Source organism: Tetrao urogallus, assembly GCF_951394365.1.
Source record: "Tetrao urogallus genome assembly, chromosome: 16".
In the NCBI taxonomy this organism is placed as follows: Eukaryota; Metazoa; Chordata; class Aves; order Galliformes; family Phasianidae; genus Tetrao; species Tetrao urogallus.
The window spans coordinates 6,301,123-6,320,444 of NC_136829.1; the positions used below are offsets into that span (position 1 = coordinate 6,301,123).

General features: G+C 38.5%; 1 protein-coding gene across 2 annotated transcripts in view; it reads left to right on the forward strand.

Annotated features, from left to right (window-relative positions):
* EYA2 (EYA transcriptional coactivator and phosphatase 2) overlaps window positions 1–19,322 on the forward strand; it is a gene marked incomplete at both ends in the record, with an annotated part of 89,672 nt that overhangs the window by 47,327 nt on the left and 23,023 nt on the right. For both annotated transcript variants that reach the window (XM_079543414.1, XM_079543415.1), the window contains 4 exons: window positions 11,335–11,402; window positions 13,264–13,441; window positions 15,036–15,163; window positions 15,669–15,752. In XM_079543414.1, the coding sequence (XP_079399540.1) occupies window positions 11,335–11,402; window positions 13,264–13,441; window positions 15,036–15,163; window positions 15,669–15,752 (458 nt within the window). The remainder of the gene's footprint in view (window positions 1–11,334; window positions 11,403–13,263; window positions 13,442–15,035; window positions 15,164–15,668; window positions 15,753–19,322) is intronic.

Here is a 19,322-nt window from a genome sequence, read left to right on the forward strand (position 1 = left end):
GTATTTAAATACTTTTATGAAATCAAATTTCAGGAGGACTTTAAGAGTCGAGCTCTTAACCCTCACTTCAAGGATAAAATACTTATTACACAAAATAGAGAAGAGATCTTGAAGAGTCTGACAAGTGCAATGGGTCAACAAGGAAGGACATCGCCATGAATTTCTGCTGCTTAGTTTTGCAATTTAGTGTGAGAGAAAAAAACGTTTTTTTCGAGCTTGCTCTGTGAGCACTGTAAGTTTGTAATACCTCAAGTACTTAAACAAAATAACTTTGTACTACTGTTGGCTTCTTTTGAACATCAGCTCCCAAAGCAGCATAGTGAAGTTGACTGCAGGCAGGCGTGGGTGGTCAGGCCATGAGTCTGGAGCAGCTTGTGCAGACTGTGCAAATCCTCACAGTCCCCTAGCTTATGAATTACATGGCCAGGAAATAGGTGTGTTATGCCAATCACCAAGGAATAATGACCTTTTGGATGACAAATATTTTGTCTCATAAGGCTCTAGGACAAATGTTCTCCTTCAGTACATGCCCAGGTAGTTGGAGCTGTTCGGTTTGCTCTCACATTTCTTTGGAACCAACACAAGCTCTGGCTGGGATATAAGTGTTAGGTTGAAGCCTCACCTCCCTGATGGCTCTTTTGGCACTTCTAAAGCCAGATTTCCTCAAGTCTGTTGATTTTCTCCACAAACACAGATATTGCAGATGCAGTGGGGTAGTGTTCAGCTTTTCGTTTTTAACTGCAGTTACCAACTGTATTCTGGATCTTGAGCAAGAACAGAATCCACTGAAAAGCAATAAGGAGGATAAAACATTCTTTCAGTTACTAAGTGGTAAAGAAAAAAAAAAAGCAAAACTATTTTACAGACAGCCAGAAGGGGAAATCTATTTTCATGCTTTCCTAGCATGAAAATAAATTAAATGTGGAAGGGCTTATAAGCCAAATAGCTAATGCAGTATGTCACACACATATATAATACAAAAAATGAGGTTGGCAAGTTCTATATCTGCTAGAAAAGACATGAAACTATAACACAAAGGTACTATAGATTGAAATAATGATTTTAATTTCCATGTAACACAGTGGATATGATAGTATTTTGGCAAACTGAGTAACATTCAAATAGACTGAAATGTAGTATTACTTATTGTGAAGGACTGACTTTATTCTCTTGTTTTTAATCAGTGCTGTATGCAGTGTTGACTCAGGTCATTACTGTATTTACAAAACTAATTTGTTGTAATGAAGATATTTGATGCATGCATGTGACCAGTTCAGGGAGGCAACTCATTTTTAGAGCTGTGAATGGGAAGAGAAGGTAACAGCTTGCATTACTTTTCTGTCTTTGGTGCAAAAAAAATGTAATACTCTGGGTTAAAAAAAAAGCTGCTTCAAGTCTGTGCTGTTTCCTAACGGATCCTTATACAAGCATGCAACTGCAGTACTGACTCCCCAGAGAACACCATAGTCTACATATCAGAAATATATTTGCTTCTTAACATATATATTTTTCAACATTCACATGTTCTTGCAATTTAGCAGATTAGTGAGCTGTTCAGAGTTTTGGTAAAATTATTATTCAGTCATAAAAATAGCATATGAGACACGAAGGTTGTATTCGACCTCTGCCCCATGGAGCTTACCATTGAAACTGGCAATTGAGGAAACTGCTTCTTGTTGTGGAAAGCTCTTCAGAAGCTAATGAAGCCACCCTGTTTTCTGGCTTCTCTGCAAGACTTGAGTTGCAGCAGGGCAAGCAATTACACTTGAATTCTGCCAAGCATAGTCATACCCAAATGATTCCGTTCCTCAAAGAAGAATCGGGTCGTCTTCCAATCTGAGAGATTTCAGATTGAATCTCTGATGTGCTTCTCTTTGTCTGCAATACCACGCCTATTAGAGTTCATTAAGATCAGTAAAACCATCTACATTTCATGATAATTAGTAATTATAAAATTTTTCATCCATCCAAGTAGGCAGTCAGAGCATTAAATGAATGTTTTAATTAAAATATGTCGATTTGGGAGGGAAAGGCTTGTTTGTTTTCTTTTGGAGTGTTTTTGTTGTTTCTTTTAAACCTCAGAGATCTTGTTTATCTATTCACACTCCAGACATCAGATCGTATTTTGCTGTGCATTTTACATATTACCTAGTTTTGCAACACTCCTTCTATTTTGCTTGGTTACTGGACGTGTTTCTTGATACTGCAAACAGTTGCTTTGGATTTGTGCAGGCAGTAGATGCTACATCCATTCTTGCTGGTAATTAGCATCATCCCTCATCCCTCTCCTTGCTGCTTCTCTTCTGATGTGTTGATCTTCCTTGGATCTGTCCCTTGGATTGTGAATGAAGAGAAAACTAAAGTTATAGTCCTGCGAATGTTAGCACTGATGACCTTCTGTTCACTTGGAAAAATACTTTGGACTTCACATTAGTGTAACAGAATGGATTCCGATCCTGTGTAGGAGCAAATGCACTGTCAAATGTATAAGGAAATCTGTGGAATGTAATAAACATCATTTAATCAGCTATGTGAAATACTAAGAGAAAGCTGTGCTGGCACATTAGCTAACATAGAGAACCATAAGCTATGTAGAGAGAGCAATGGCAGCCAGCTTATAGCGTATTTCCTGCAGTCACATGAGCTTGTGTTACCCCCTTATTGCACATCAGGCCATCTCTTCTCAGCTTGTCATTAATTCCTAGACAATGCCTTGCTCTTCAGTTATTATTGCTAAAATGACAGCTGGAATGAAACTATGAAATTGCACAACAGTTAAAACTATGCAGATACTGTTGTTGGGCAGGAAAAGATTTGACCATTTTTTTTGTAGCCAAATTCATCTACCCACAAAATACTTTTTACATTACAAAGGAAAATTCAGTTACGTAACTGGGATAACTTTCCTTTGCCAAGGAATTGCAAAGCAGTATTGAGTTCAGTGCAGACATAAATTTGGGGCCAAGGACCTACGCAGTGAAATTCCTTGCTACTGCTGAGCATTTGTTTTCTTTGTAGAGTCCATTCTGATCAGCTGTCAAATAATGAATGAATAGAAAGTGTCATATCTTGTGCAATACTTATTTGAAATGAGCTAACTATATATGTTGCTTATGTTTGTGGAATGAATTGCTTATGCTTGAGACAAAGTAAAATCAGGCTATTTAATTGATTGAAATGTTCCATTATGCTGAAAACATTTTGGCTCTTGTTAGTATCTGGATAATGTTTTCAAAGGGGTGTCTGAATTTCTTGCAATTGTGTGCCAGTTTGTTACATATTTAAATATGAGCCCATAAATATCTATTTGGCATGAATAGTTAGCTCTACGTGCATGAATTTTGCAAAGGAAGTGGCATGTTTTATTTTAAGCCTGATTCTTTTAGTATTTGGTGATGAAATGTATGAGAAAAGCAAATTTCAACTTACACTTCAGAAATACGAACCATGGTTTGTTACACAGATAGTGAATCCATCTGAAGTCACAGAAAATAAAGGACAGGGAGAGAATGCTCTCAGCGAACTGTAACTCAAATGTCTTAGGTTCATAAAATTAAAACCTCAGTAGAAAATGAGTGGCCTCGTTCAAAAGCTTCTGCTTCACAGATGGTTTGCATTAGTTGCAGTCTAAAACTGTGGCAGAAAAGCTGTCCACCACTCCATGGTGAGTTCAGCAGGGAGAGGCCTCTCTTCAAGAGAGGTCAGACCTCACTTTTTACAGTGTAAATACAAGTTTTCCCAGAATAACAGCACAGTCACCCTTTCAAAGATTTCTAAACACGAGGGGCTGACCACGCTACATTTACTTTGTTTTAAAACCAACCATCTTACAAAAGAAGGAACTCATAGGGAGAAGCAAAGGTGTTGACAGTGATGCACTACAAGCTGCAAGGATCTGTGCTACTGCTATCCAAGGAGAGAACCCTGCTTTAGCTTTTCCCATTTTCTGCTTTTTTGGTGCTTCTATTTGGAAAACTTATTGTCACTGACATTAAAATATATTCATAGGTCCTTATTAAGTAAAGAAGGACTTGGAAAGGGGATATGGGAGTTTCAGAGGAATAACAGAAAAGGAGTATTTTGAAATACCAGCTTTGAAAATATTTAGGAATAACTTTTTCCTCAATGTGAAGAGCAGTATGGGAGGAAATCCTGAGAGTTCTGTTTGTTTTTTTTAGGAGAGGACTAAATATGGTAGGGGAGAGTAATGATGGGACTGGATGAAGAAAAGTACAGCTTGCGATGATGAGGAACTGGGAATTAATAGAGAATAAAGGAATGAATCATGTTTTCCTAGCCTGTTTTTTTTACTATTTTGGCAACATTTGTGGAGGTAATTTCAAATACTCAAAATGGTTGATCACAGAATCATAGAATCACAAAAACACTACAGCCAAACAATACACTGAAATACCTTTACATGAGACGATGCTAAGATTCCTGTTGAGACTTCATTGATAAGCCAGATGCATACATACATTTTAAAGGAAACAATGCATCTTTGCTATATGAGATTTTAAATCACAGTTTGACATCTCGAGTGATAGAACTATATGGATGATAGCAGATGAGAAAAGGGGAACATTTTTTCACAATGTAGAGGCATATATTTACAGTGAACATTTAAAATTTAAAATAATTCTATAATTTCAGAATTCTATTGTTCTCTTTCATATAGATGCAACATCAACATAGAAATAGTCACATTCAAGAGATTCTTGGATGCTGTGAAGACTTCTGTTTATGGATTGTATTTTGTTCATTTTTGTAGGTTAAAAGAAAATTTGTAAGATGGCAACAGCTTGGGAAATGACAAACTTGGCCTTGATTATTCATTTATGGTGCAGTTGGCATAGAATATGCTAAAGTGTTATAGAAGCTTCACTGAAGAATTGATTTGGTATAGCTAATAATGTTTTCTTGAAAATATGTAAAAGGCAATAGAAGAGCTAATATAAAATTACACAGAAAAATTTGCATCAAGAAAAATCATACTTGCATAGTCAAACACTTGAAAGTTGGGAAAGATGTGATTCCTGGTACTTGTGCAGCAATTGTACTGCTTTTTGGTGTATCTCATTTCCAAGCACTGTGTAAGATAATGCTGCAAATGAAAAAATAGAATGCAGTCATAAAATCAAAGAGCATGATGATGTTTGTGGACAAATAAGTCTGACTCTGCTGCAGTTAGCACAGGCTTTGCAAATTAGGAATTTCTTAGCTGCTGTGCTGGCATCAAATAACCCTCTTGCATGTTTTTGTGCTTTTTTTTTTTTGATACTCAGTTTGGATAAATTTTCTATTTACATTGGCAGGGCTCAAATACTGAAACTTCTGTTCTACAATACTGTGACATGTAGGACTTTCCTTTTTCATCTTGCCCAGTTATCTGTCAGTGGGTTTGAAGCAGTGTTATGCCCTGGATCAGACTGCATAAGAACGAAGCTTTAATCTTTGGTGGCCCTGGAGTCCCCGGGATAAAGTCAGTCTTCTTGGTTATTTTGCTGTGGCTTTTTTTTTTTTAAACAAGTGTTTTTTCAGAAACAATATCATTGTTTCAAGGATGTTCATTTTTTCTTAATCCCAAAATGTTTCCCTGTGATTTGCTTTTGAGGACAATCCAATGTGATTTCCTTCTGTAGCTGCATCATCATTTGATTAGAGTGATTGAAAGGAACACTTTCTTCAAAAAATAATAAAATTGAGTTGCTTTCCCAGGCCTCAAATCCTGAGAGTGAGTATAAACCATCCCAGCACTTTCAACACTGTTGTTGAGTTGGATTGATCTCAACAGGTGACCAGGCTCAAAAGTATGGTAAAAGCCAGGCCTGTACAACTGGCCTGGTTTTCACTTGTTAAAGTTCTTTGAGGCTCTGGGGGTTGAACACTCCCAGAAGCAGGGAGCAGGGAAAGAGCTTTGACTCGGAAAACCTGTACTGTGCAGTATGTTTTGTATCACCACTGAAAGTGCCCATGAACACCTGGTCAGACTAGCAGGAGTGAATGGGATTGTAGTGGGAGACAAATGGACGTATTTGAAATGGGTTGCATGTCAGGGGGTAATATCTGCAGAAGGTGTCTGTATGCTTCTGGGAGCAATATCCTTTAATAGACACTGCTGATGTCAAGTGCTGTAATGTGGTAGAACCATGCCTTCATCTAGGTTAATACAGTGTGCTCTTCCCTATACTGTCTGAGCCCTTTCAGACAGAAATACAAGACCGTTTTTGGTTCCTTATGCCTAATGGCAAACAGTTGAGCAGTATGCTGCAAAGTACATGTGGGTTGAGTTTTTATTCTCCTTTAACAGGTCAGATAGTCTTGAAATACCTCCACAGCTGACAGCCGTGCAACATTTTATGAGCTTTCTTGCCCAATAAATGCAGGCAGATGTTGTTGGATTTGGAACATTACAAGGCACTGGAGTATAGCTGGTGGGAGGTAATTTTGAGGAGTGCTTAACCTCTGGCTAAAAAAGTAGCAGCTTGGAGAATGCAGTATTTACTGCAGGAAACATTAGCTTGTCAAAAGAGGTAAAGTACTGCAAAGAACCTTTTTGAATGACCATGCAAATCTTCATCCAGATGTGTTTCGTAGCATAGAGTAATGCATGCTCCTCTGGGAGTTAGACTAAGGCCTTTCCTTGTATCATTTGTAGTCAACACTGTTTCCTGTAGGAAAACAGCTTGCTAACCTAAGAATATACAAGCAATTATAGGCAGGCTTGTGAAATATCATGCAAATCAACTGAACCCCGTAAGCATTCATATTATTAGTTCCCAATAATCAAATAATCCTTTGAGAGCTACCTAAAACCACTGTGTCTGCAAATCTTTGAGTTAGAGGAAGCACTTCAATCTAAATGTTGTTGTTCTATTTCACCCTTCTGATGACAGGGCCTTCTGACCTGTGTAATGCAAGAACACAAACCTAATTTTCAAAGTTGGCCATGGTATTGATCTGAACTATGCCACAGATCCACTCTATCTCTGTAATCACAACTTCCTAAGACACAGATATTCTTGTGTTGTACTGTGTATTCATAAGCTGAAATAAAACATTTTTTAGCAATGCAAGAGCAATAGTTCTGAAGATACTAAAAATAACTGAATATCCCCTTGTTTTCTTTACATATCCTTGCGTGAAAGAAAGAGAAAAAAGAAATGCATCTTGTGACTGCAGTGGTGGAAAGAGCAAAGGGGAGAGACTGAGCAGAGAAGCTGGTGTGAATATTGTTGCAAGAGCAATGCACACATCATTGAATTACTCTTGACCATGTTATGGACTTTAAAATACTTGAATTAAAATGGGAAGGAGGGAGACATAGCAAATGAAATCCATGTGTATGAATATATAACATCAATCAGCTCACAAAGAGTTTCTCTATAAATATTGCCCTTGGACACTGATATAGAGAAAGGCCACATCTACTTATCAAGGAGAAGCCATGGCACTGAATATGTGCAGCATATGCATGGCTTTTATGTGGTGTTTTTTCATGCAAGTGTGTTTGTGATACCCATACTTTAAAGGGAACGTTTTCAGTACCATACATCTGAAGAGCTATTCTCCAGAATCCAGATTGTTTTATTACCAGCTAAATGTTCTTTAAGCTACCTGTGAATGAGGGCATTGTGACATTTAGCAACTGGTGTGATTGAACGCAGATGTGAACCATATTCCATATGGAGAAGATCCAAAAGGAGAGATTGCAGGCTTGTTTCCGATTTGCAAGCAGGAATTTAAATGCAATTACTCAATATTGAGCTACCAAGATAGATAAAAACAAGTTGGTTGCTTGCACATCTACAGTATTGCAAATGTAAAATCAGCTGCAGTTTGAAACAGTGTGCCTTATTCAGAAGTCAGGAAAATATATACCATATATATATGTATATAATGCCAATATATTTGGAAGTGAAAGACCTGTGATAATGGAAAGTAAGTATTCAGAAATGGGAAGGGGCAAGGCATTTATTACATTGCTTACTCAGTGGCTTCCTAGAATTGCTCCACTGCAAAGAACCACACTTTTCTGATGCTATTCCTGCACATCTCTGAACATTACATGTGCTATTATCATAGAATCATTTGAGTTGGAAGGGACCCTTAAAGATCATCTAGTCCAACCCCTCTGCAGGGAACAGTGGGACTTCTACAGCTAGATCAGTTGCTTGAAGCCTGGTCCAGCCTGACTTTGAATGCCTCCAGGTCATTCACCAGATCTCTGGGCAACTTGTGCAAGTGCCTCATACCCCTAATTTTAAAAAACCTCTTCCTTATGTTCAATCTAAATCTCCCCTCTTTTATTTTGAAAGCATTTCCCCTTGTCCAATCACAACACACCCTGCTAAAGATTCTGTCTTTAGCACTTTATAAAAATGGCTAAATGGGGAATAGGGATAATAGCTAACATCAGGATGCAAGGTTTGTTGATAATTTTCCAGTGCTACTTTACGGATGCAAAACTGAAATTGCATGCAGCAGGCTCATTTTATTACTGGAATTTTTATTTCTTATCAACGATTTAGGGAGGAAAAAGCAAAAGCTTGGAGCCAGTTTTGATGTATGTATGTTGTGTATGGCTCAAATTTGGAAGGCTTTTCACAGTAACTAAATGGTGAGTCTCATTCTCTGCCTTTTGTTAGATGATAAAGGAGGTTTTATCCTTCTCTTCATTGCCTGTTGTTTGTTTTCTTTCCATCTGAATGGATTTTTCATCATTGAAAATCTCATCTCTCCAGAATGTCTAGCCTGTAAAGTCAAGCAGAGACTTAGCTATCATTCCTATCTAGTCCTCATAAGCATTGGTGTTGAGTGCAGTTAAAATGAAATATTTTTGAACCTGAATTTTCAAGAACAGTTTTTTCCATGCTGATAATTGATTTTTCCCATTAAATTTTCATCCTTATTCAGCTGAGAAGAACTTCTGAATTTTTACCAGCTTTGTTTTCCTGGTTGCCCAAGGTTATTTATCTGTACCTATTCTGCTATAACAGGGCTGAGCTGCAAAGAAATACTGAGCTTAGCCTCTCTCAGAGTATTCCTGGGGTATTAGAGGGGGACATTGCCTTCTCCTCATGCAGTGGAGGAGGAGAAAATAAAACAGGACTGTTTGATCTCAGTTCAGACAAATGATAGTGAATGGATACTCCTCATTGGTGAGGATATGTCAGGGGACAGAAGTGAAAAACCTGATTTGCTAAAACCTGTTCCCAGGCCGGCTGAACTTAAGGTTTTGGGAAAATGTCAGGCTTAAACACTTTCAAAAGTACTCTACAAAACCAGAGTGCAAAATCCACTATGTAAGATCTAGTCACTGTGCACTGTGAGAAGCTGTGGAGCATGAGTCAATCTCCATCCTCTCACCTCTGTGTTTTTTACCCTTTTCTTTCTGCTCACACACCTGTGTGTGTGCAGACACACTTGGGTTGCATTGCTGGAAGCTCAAAGCAAGTTCATTCCTACAGTGCAGGTCTCTCCTTCTTTTCATAATTCCCTCTAATCATTTGGAATCCAGGAAGCTGTGGTATCATGTGCAGGTAGCACAGCAATAAACATGTTCTCATCACAATTTACACATAAAGCGTGAGTCCCTTGAGGTAACTCTTTCCTCTCTTGACAGCTTTAATAAAGCATGATGGATTGTTATTAAACGACAGTTTAGGAAGATCAAAAATCCCCCCCTGCTTTGTTTTAAATGCTGGTGTACAAGAGCTGTCTGTGTTCTGTGAAAGTTGTTTCTGCCTGTAAGCGCTGGGGCTCTATTACTCCCCTTCACAGTGGCGAGAAATGCATAGCTGCCACAGGAATATATTCCTCCTGCTGTGTGCTCGTTGCTTTTTACAAAATACAGAAAAGCAAAGCCTAGCATGGGTGGAGGTGGGGAAATGCCAGTAGCTGGATGTGATCCCATTGTCAGGATGCCGCTCTGGGTGTTCTCAGCATATGGGCTGTGCGGAGGAGGAGGATTGGGCACTGTGTTGGCTTTCCTCCCAGAGCTGCCTCTGAGGGTTGAATGCCACAGGATGGTATGCCCCAAACCCACCTGCACTGGCTCAGCTCTCCCCAGACAGTATGCAAAGGAGGCCTTAGGGACCCAGCAGTCACTTGCACCCTCTTTCTCCTTCTCGGTTACATGTGGCAGCAAATTAGTTTTGGAAGGCAGTCTTCTTCTCTCCTGTTTCTTTTTGGTGTGAGATTTATTTATTACTGCGTGTGCTTTGTAGTTGCACTTGGCAGAGTGGAGTTTGTTCAGCTGTCCATTCCCTAGCTAATCTGGTGTCTTAAAATAAAAACAAGCAAGTGGATCTCTAGAGAAAGGATGCCACATGAAGACATGGAGGGATACATGTGACTAACACAGCGCTGCTCAAAATCATTTTTAGGGTAAGAAGAAAAAAAGGCGGGTAAGAAGAAAAAAAGGCTCAGTACCTGACTGGGGCTTTTTCTGATGTTTCCTCAAAGTGACAAAATGAAGCCTAGACAAGACTTCATTGTGGCCATACAGCAACAAAATCATACCTCTTTCACCAAATTTAGGTAACTGTGGAAGCAGGAAGATGTGAATACCCTTTGATATCCAGGACCTTGCATTAGGATGGAGTACAGCGTTGTCCAGCTTTCTCCTCTTGTACATGAATAGTTTGTCTTCTGGAGCAAACAGCACTGTAGACACCAGAAGAAGACTTCTGGTACAGATTGTTATCGCCTCACTTGATGTCAAAAGGAAGTTTTCCACCCATGAGAAGAGAGAAATTTTGAAATAGAAAATAGCCTAGACTGGAGTTAAAACAGGGCTAGGACTTGCTGGAGGAATGAGATCCAGCAGATAAGAAGATCTCAGTAATCTGGCAAAGCAGGACTGTCTGTACAGAACCTTTCTGAACCTTTACTTCTCCACCCATAAAATTCTTGTAGTAATGCTTCACCCAGCTAAGTAATCTTGGCTGGACATTAGATATTTCATTGGGAAGTAACTATGTAAAAAAAAAATTGCCTGTCCATCCTTTCTCTTCCTAGTATCCAAGGATGAAGCAATGTTTTTGCTCTCTGCGGTGGCATAGAAACCTGACTGAATTTTAAACTTGAGTTGAATCCTTGTTTTCCAGCTTTGTTTCCCAGCTCCATAAATGTTTGTTTCAGTGTATTTGATTGTTGTCTTTGAATGTCTTTCAGTAAGCAGACCCCAGTCTTAACACTTATGTCAGCCATAGTTTGTGATATGCTTTTATGCTTTTTTTTCTAGGTACTTTATTAGAAAATCTTCATTTAACAATATTCTATTGTTTTGATTACTACTGTGTGTTATGAGTGTGATATTCTTTCCCTTAGGTACAACAGGGATTTACCAGGGAGCCAATGGCCTGACAAATTCTGCTGGATTCAGTGCTGTGCATCAGGTATATCTCAGCATTTATTGTTGGCAACCTTGTCAACCAATTTAAACACCTAGAATACTGGCAGATCAGAGAGATTATCCTGGTGTTTACATATAATTAAGAAAAGTTCTACTGTGTGTTTTACCTAGCACCATTTTAGTGTACGTGAGTGGTACGGCCATTTGTTGAACTGTTGTATCTTCATTAGCTTTAAAACGTGTATCAAAATACAAAGAGAGAATGCAGTCCTTGAAGGACTCTTGGCAGTCTCTGTGCATCTGCACAGCGATGCTGAGAGTTTCATCACTCCTCTGCCATCTTGCAACTTTCAGATATGTTTTCCAGAGCAGAACACTTCCCTTTTAGGATCTTATCCTCTGCTATCTTGGCACTGTGTAATAAATAGGAACATATTGAAAGAGGTGTTGGCATGCACCAAATACTGAGCCATCTGAGCTGTCTCTGTGCTTCCTTCTTTGAGAGTACACCTGTCTGTGGGCTTCATGCTTCAGATACCTTGAGAAATGTGTGTGTATAAATAAACAGCATGCATATATGCACAAGACAGATGTTTTTGCAGTAATAGATGACTTTTCTTGATTGGACCGAACAAATGAGTACGCTATCCCCAAAAATGTTTTCAGTTAGCCATGGAGTAATAATTTCAATTACTTGTCAACAAGATGGTTGTTATGTCTCATATTTCAAATGACAACAGTGGGCAATTTCATTATTACTTCAGTTTTGGCTAAAAACATGGTCAATAAATGCTGAAATAAGCGCACTTGATTCAAGTATAGAGCTTACCTGCAAAAAGGAGAAATAAGTGTGTTGTTTTCATCATTTTGTGATATTTTTAAGGAGAAAACAATGGAATTTCTCACTTCTTTTTCAGCTTAATATTTATTTTAATCACTTGAGTCATTTCTATTCTTGAGAGCTCCCTGGTGACTGAGAGCTAATGAAATAGCTGTGCCACAGACAAAAATGTAAGCAGTTAAAAAGGAAAGGGCTTTTAGTCTTTCTAAATACTATTTATTATTTAATTTTATTTAAGACCAGATACTAATTACCATTTCTGGGGAAACAAAAACCTTTTGTTGAAGGACAATCCCCAGAGCACGAATACAGTTCTATGCCTGAAAAAGCGAATAAGTGAACAAGACCAGGAGTTCTGATGATGAACAGAAGAAACAAATGAAATTTTTTATATTTTAATTACCCAGATATAAGTTTTCTAATCTGTTTCCATATCTTACTTCCCACAAAGAAGAACACATGGACAGGGTGTTACAAATTTGTTTGGGATCCTTAACATCAAGACAAAGAGTATCATCATATCCCAGCTTTCCAAGTTCACTTGCACCTTATGATTTCAGTACAGTTTTCTACAGACAGAGAATATCATTCTGGCATTTAGATCTTGCAGAGGCAGTAGGACAATCTCACGTGTGAGCATTTCTGCAAAGCAATTGTTAGATTCATTTCTTTTTTTATATCCCATTCTAAAAGCTGATCAGAAAATGCTGCTGATCACAGCAAAATGCAACCTACTTTATTTCTGTATAGAATTGTTGAGCCCTGCAATGCAAGATGTGTCAGCACTGATAAATCAAATCCTATAGAAAAAGCAGAAATTGCCTGATATCTGACCTCATGTTGAGGTCAGCCAATCTTAATAAAGTAGGAATATATCTGGGACAAGGATAAATGTAATTTCTTAAGTGAACAAAACATAGTTCTTTAGCAAAAATATTCCTGAGCCAGGGCTTGCTGCCTGTGTAGCTAACATTGACTTGCTGTGTGTGTGATGCCTTACTCATTTATTTATAAGATAAAACTGGTGATACACAGAAATTACTTGTTTCTTTTTTCCTCAAAGGAATATTCATCATACCCAAGCTTTCCTCAAAGCCAGTATTCACAGTATTACAGCTCCTCCTACAACTCTCCCTACATGTCCACAAACAGCATCAGCCCTTCAGCCATCCCAACCTCCACTTATTCTCTGCAGGAGTCTTCTCACAACATCACCAGTCAGAGCACAGAATCACTGTCTGGTGAGTGCTTTTCTTTTGTTTTCAGTTTGCAGTGCCTGCCCTCCATAGACATAAGTACTGTAACCTTACTGTTGGATGTTTTGAATGTTTTTTTAGTACCTATATTTACACTGAGAAATCAGATTTCCTAGCATGTGACAGTTCTGCTCATGACAGTTTTGGGAAGAGATCAGAAAACACAGCCTCTGTAAGACTGTCCTGTGTCGTTTTCATGAGGACGCACAGTTTGATCCTTCTAAAGGTAGTACAGAAAGATAAAATAATTACATGCAAAAGCCAGATCAATCCTTAGTGTTAATATGTGTAGAAGTAAGTTCAAAACAAGTGGCCATGCTCTGAAAAAGCCCCAGTTTCCTCAGTACCTCACATCTCTGTCAAAGTTTCTGTTCACTTCTAACAATCTATAATATATGCATTCATAAATAAGTACATAAAGTTTCTCTTAAAAAAAATCAACACAAACTGTCTGTCTAACTTAAAAGTTCAAGACAAAGTCTGTGTAGAAAGACTTAAGAAGTGGTGGCCTCTCTTTGAGCACTTAATTCTTAAAGTCTCATGGCTTAAATGGTTTGTGGAATTACTGACCGATTATGATCCTTCAATGCACTGTTCAAGAAAAATCTTCAAATATCACTTCCCTACTAAAGTTTTCATTGGCATGCAATAACAGTTATATAGAACGCCACATAATTTGAGGATGATCACAGTATACGCCCATTGTAGGTCTGCTGACTTATGGAACAAATCTGAACATCTGTGGTTGCTCTGAAAGAAAAATAAACTAATACTGGTTGTTAAAAAGAAGCAGTCACAGATTGCTCTAAAAGCAGTTGGAGGATTTTCTGTTCCTTAGATCTTATCTCAGCTTTTTTGAGAAAGTGATTTCATAAAAGGCTTGTTAGGCACAATCCAAGCTTCTCTGAAGAAGAATATGGTTATTCAAGGAAGCTGGAGAGGCCACAGCTTAGCAAGGAAGAAAAGAAAAAAGAAAAGAAAAATATGTTTGAAAAGGATTTGTAATGTAAGGTAAGTGAAATCTGGGCAGGTTTATGAAACTCAAGCCATCCAAAACAAAAACATCATAAAGGGAAGTTCACCTTTGACTGCCTCTGCTCAGTTATTTCTAAACTGGTGAAATGGAATATGGCTGAACAGACTATACATATATTTTATAAATATAAGGTGATATTGAAAGTATCTTTTCAATCCTGAGCATTTATCAAATTTTAAAAAAAAGACATTTTTGCATATGTTTGATTTACTTTTCTCCTGCATTTCTAATTTTTCTCAAGCAAAGGGCGGAGAGGGGAATAAATTTTTAAAAGTTTTGTTTTTTTAATGAAGAATGGGATTACGTTTTGAACTGTCACATCTACTTTTTTTCCTATATACACTCGGTGTTTTCTGAAATTGTTGCAACATCTTAGAAGTTTTAAATTATTTTTCTAACTTTGTCAGCTTTTGATGTGAAAAAATTAAGATCTTCTGAGAGTGTTTTCATAGCAATCCTGGTGCTCTCCACTAAGCGGTTTCCTGCTTTAGTTATAATGAGTGCAAAATTTAATTTTAAATTTATATTTAATTCTCCCAATAGGAGAATATGGAACAACCCCAGCAAAAGATATAGAAACAGACAGACATCACAGAGGGTCGGATGGCAAGGTACGAGCCCGATCAAAAAGAAGCAACGATCCTTCCCCCACTGCTGACAGTGAGATTGAGGTAATAAAATTAACTTGCATTCCCTTAGTAAATCCTGCAAGAGAAACAGTTGCATCTATCAGCAAACCCCGCCAGCAAACTAGTGAACTGTAAGAGCCAGAATAGCATTAGCAATATAATTGGAGCCTTTTATTGTGGGTAGTCAAAATAATTGCTCAGTTTCTGTATTATTAGCATCTCCGATTCTACTTTGTATGTGTATATGCAAAAAACTTGTTTTTTGTAAGCCTGCTTACAAAATGCGTCATCCGTCTTAACATGCAATGAGGAATTTCTGTAGTTGTTAGGAAAGCAAACTCTCTGGGTGATCAGCAGAAACATAGTTTCAAATTTCTTGATCTGTTTTTTTGCCTGCTTTCACAAAGCATCTGCAATCAATGTGCTACATGGGCGTGAGATCTTAAAAAGTTGTAGTCCACTTGGACGTATTTCCTGACTGAACAAATTCTTGCAATTGCATAATGTGTAACTGTATTTCTCTTTTCCACCCTGTCTATCATCACAGCGTGTATTTGTGTGGGATCTGGATGAGACGATAATTATTTTTCACTCCTTACTCACGGGAACCTTTGCATCCAGATATGGGAAGGTAAAACCTAATTTTTTTAACATTACTTCTTGTGTAGCCAGATTGCATCAGGAACTGCGGTGGCACTTAATAAGACAGATTTTCAAACAAATGCTGCTGATTTTATTCAGATACATTTGTATAAATATGTCCTGTGGTATTTTCTTCTAACAGGAATATTTAATTTACCTTCCTTTTATGTTGCAAGTAGCTCCTTGTTTTTAAAGGCTTGTATTGTTTGGCTACAGCTAAATAGGACATCAGGATGTGCTTTGACTGTCTTTCTTCTGCAAGGAAGAGCCTATCTAGCTGGTACAGGGCAGTAACTGGCCTGAATGAGGTAATGTTTTCTGTTAAACTGGTGTTTTCTTTTGAATCTCAGGTAACTGTTTTTAAGAAAGATCTTGTGTTAGTCAGTTTAGGTTGCTATGGAGAACATTGACTCCTCTTCCTGCACGGCTGCTGAAGCACATATTTTTAAGAGGCTTTAGGAACAATATCTTTAACTATCCTAACTTCAGATACCCTCTTTGAAATACTGGCAATTACATTTTTTGAGGCAACATTCTGTGTATGAACAGACTGAATTTGGCTGCTCAGAAGAAAATGCTTGGTCTTTAATTTAGTACCATGTGCTTCAATTTCTTCCTAAGGCAGCTTTTTATGATAAACACTTAAGTCACTTGGAATTACAGAATGTCAAACACTTTTAAATGGGCAGGAAAAAAGACAATATCATTACCTAATTAAAGGTGGATGACCTAGTTGGCAGCTGTTTCCACACATGGCTTTGAACAGTCAACTTCATCAGGAGACTGGAAAATAACCCAGCTTCTCTCTAGAAAGCAGAAATATGATTTGACATCATTTCATAGCTTTACCAGCTGTACTTGTTTTACGACAGTTATAACAAGCTGAATGTGTAATTAGCAAGATAGATTTATTGTTTGCTGTTAGATGTGCACAGTTGTAAAGGATATAAAATGGTGTTTGTGGTGTGGAAGTCTACTGCAGCACTTGGAATGCTGCTAACACTTCTAGCAGCACCCTCTGAAAACCAAGTACGTGTTTCCAAGCAGGGATTTATTCAGACCCATGTTGTACAAGGTAATTGAAGCGGTTACTTTTCCCAGGGAACGTAATGAATGAGGCTGTCTGAGGTATACATGTGCAAGCTCAAACCTACTGCCTGCAAAAAATAGAAAGAATTAGGCAGGATCAGGAAATATAAACTTACGTGGTGTAGACCTGCTATGTGGTCATACTTAGAATTGAGTAAGGGCTGCAAATAGCATACGGAGAATTCCTTAACTGTAGGAGTATGTTCAGTCCTAGTATAAAACCTCTGAAGCAGTTCTCTTCATCAGCTGCTCCTGCTCTAGCTTAGGGAATGTGGGGTTGGTTGGTTTCTTCTGCATGGGGGTAGACGATGGACCAAGGGATGTGGCAGACTTGCAGAGGTGAGAAGCCACCACCACAGTTCCTGTGAGCTCTTGCTCATTTCTGTAGCAAACAATTTGGAGATGAAGTGGGGTCAGGGAGTGGAGCCAGAGAAGATTTATCCAAAGCACTTAGCAGTGTGTGAGATGTTCCCACCGGCCATGAGAGTACATTAGGCAAAGTCAGGGCACTTGTGGGCAGCAGCCTACAACACAGAATTGGGAGAGAAAAGCACAAGAAAATGGAAAATTGCAATCTTCTGTTCAGAAAGGCCTCTACGGCCACAAAACAACAAACCTGTGTTGGCTGTTGCCTTTATACAAATGTAAAGAAAGGTACAAACAGATTTTTCTTTTTTTCTTCTCTTTTTTTCTTTTCTTTTAATGAGTGAATCACCTCTTCTATTAAGCTACAACAAGCTCTTTGAGAGCCTACAGTAGGATTTTTTCATAGTTCTTCATTTGTTTCATCAATATTAGATTCCACAGAGCTTTTCTATAAGATAATGGTTCTGTTATAAAAGTATTGTGGGCTAATGGTTTTGATCCAGAGACAAATAGAGACTTCAGTGGGCTTTGGAACAGACCTTAAAGCAGGTGGGAAATAGAGCATGCTCAGACAGGCTGTCCTGGGAATCATTAAATAGCATCCCAATTCAGAAATGTTAGTAAGGTGAACTGTGAAGTAGAAGTGAAGCTCTGAGCCAGGAGTTACTGGTGTTTCAGTAGCTTGTGCATGAATAGTGTAGGAAATGTTAATCTCAAAATAAATTATCAGTGCCTAAAATTGCCATGTTTACCTATAATTGACCATCAAAGATTTACATGCCTGTGGTTAGACATGCACATGCTTTGAATTTAATCTCACACCTGATGGCCTTCCTCAAGAAAATGTGCCGGCTTCTATGATATTCACCATTCCCGGACCAACACTGTCTTAGTATCATCCTGTTGGTTGTGCTGGTGTAACTGCTGTGCAGCCATTCCAAAAATTGGAGTACAGTGTTTTAAAGTTGAAAAATAACACCTCACTCCGGGGTGATTTTTCCAGGGAGAGGACAGAAATGGAAGGAAGAATATCAACCTAGATGCAGAGATCTGGGACTAAATTCCTGTGTTGTTTAGCTACAAAATCAGGATGCTTCTGCATGTTCTTCCTTCCTTGGTGGCGACAGCAGGGAGCTGTCAAAAAAAAAAAAAAGATTCTGAGAAAAAAGAAAGAATAAAAAGGAAGTGAGGGGAAGATTTCATAAAAGAATTATTCATGCTCCACTGCAAGTTTTCTGACTTGATTTCATGTGAAAATTTTCTTAATGTCTGGTATAAAACTCAGCTAGTGAAATCTCTGTGGTCCATGCCATAGATAAAGGCCCTTCAGAGCATGAACAGTTGGTCTCGGGTGTTTAGAAAATACTTTGCAAACTGCATAAACAGAGGTTAAGGCACAAGAAAAATTTCTCAAGGTTGAAGCATGAATGAATGGCCCAGCCTGTTTTGCTCCTCTTAGTGCCCTCTGTCAAAACCTTTTGCTCCATCCTATGGATAAGTCATCAGACATTTGGTCTCAATGTCTTTCCCATATGGGCACTGCACTGTAGCCTTTATTGTGGTAGTCAGACTGGCCTACAAATTCACATCTCCCTTTGCCTTCTTGCCCACGGTGTGTACCTGCACAAACACATGGAGTCACTGTCTAATTGATTGGGGCAGCCAGGCTGTCAGACCTGAGGAAATCTCTCCACCCCTTTCTTAGCAGGAGGCCATCTGAGAAAGAAAAGGGGCAAAAAAACTTCCATAGCCAATTAACCCTGGATATTATGTTCAGGAAGGTTTAGAAACCTGTTCTGCCGGCTTCTGATCATTGTATGGGTGCTGAATATTTACCAAGTGCCTGGAGACCACAACAGACATAAACCATCATTATGCCTTAATGTGCCATCTACCCAGCCCTTTCAGTCCCCAGACATGTATAGAGTTCCCACTCAGCAGGAAGGTGGCTGCAGTCTTTACTGTGTCTGCAAAGATCTGCCTGACATATCACTAATGAAATACAGTGGGAAAAAATGGATCACATGAGTTGGGTAAATGTCAAAGGGCTTTGATCTCTTGTTTGGGGCAGCTAGACACAGTACAGAAGGACTCTTTTGGTACA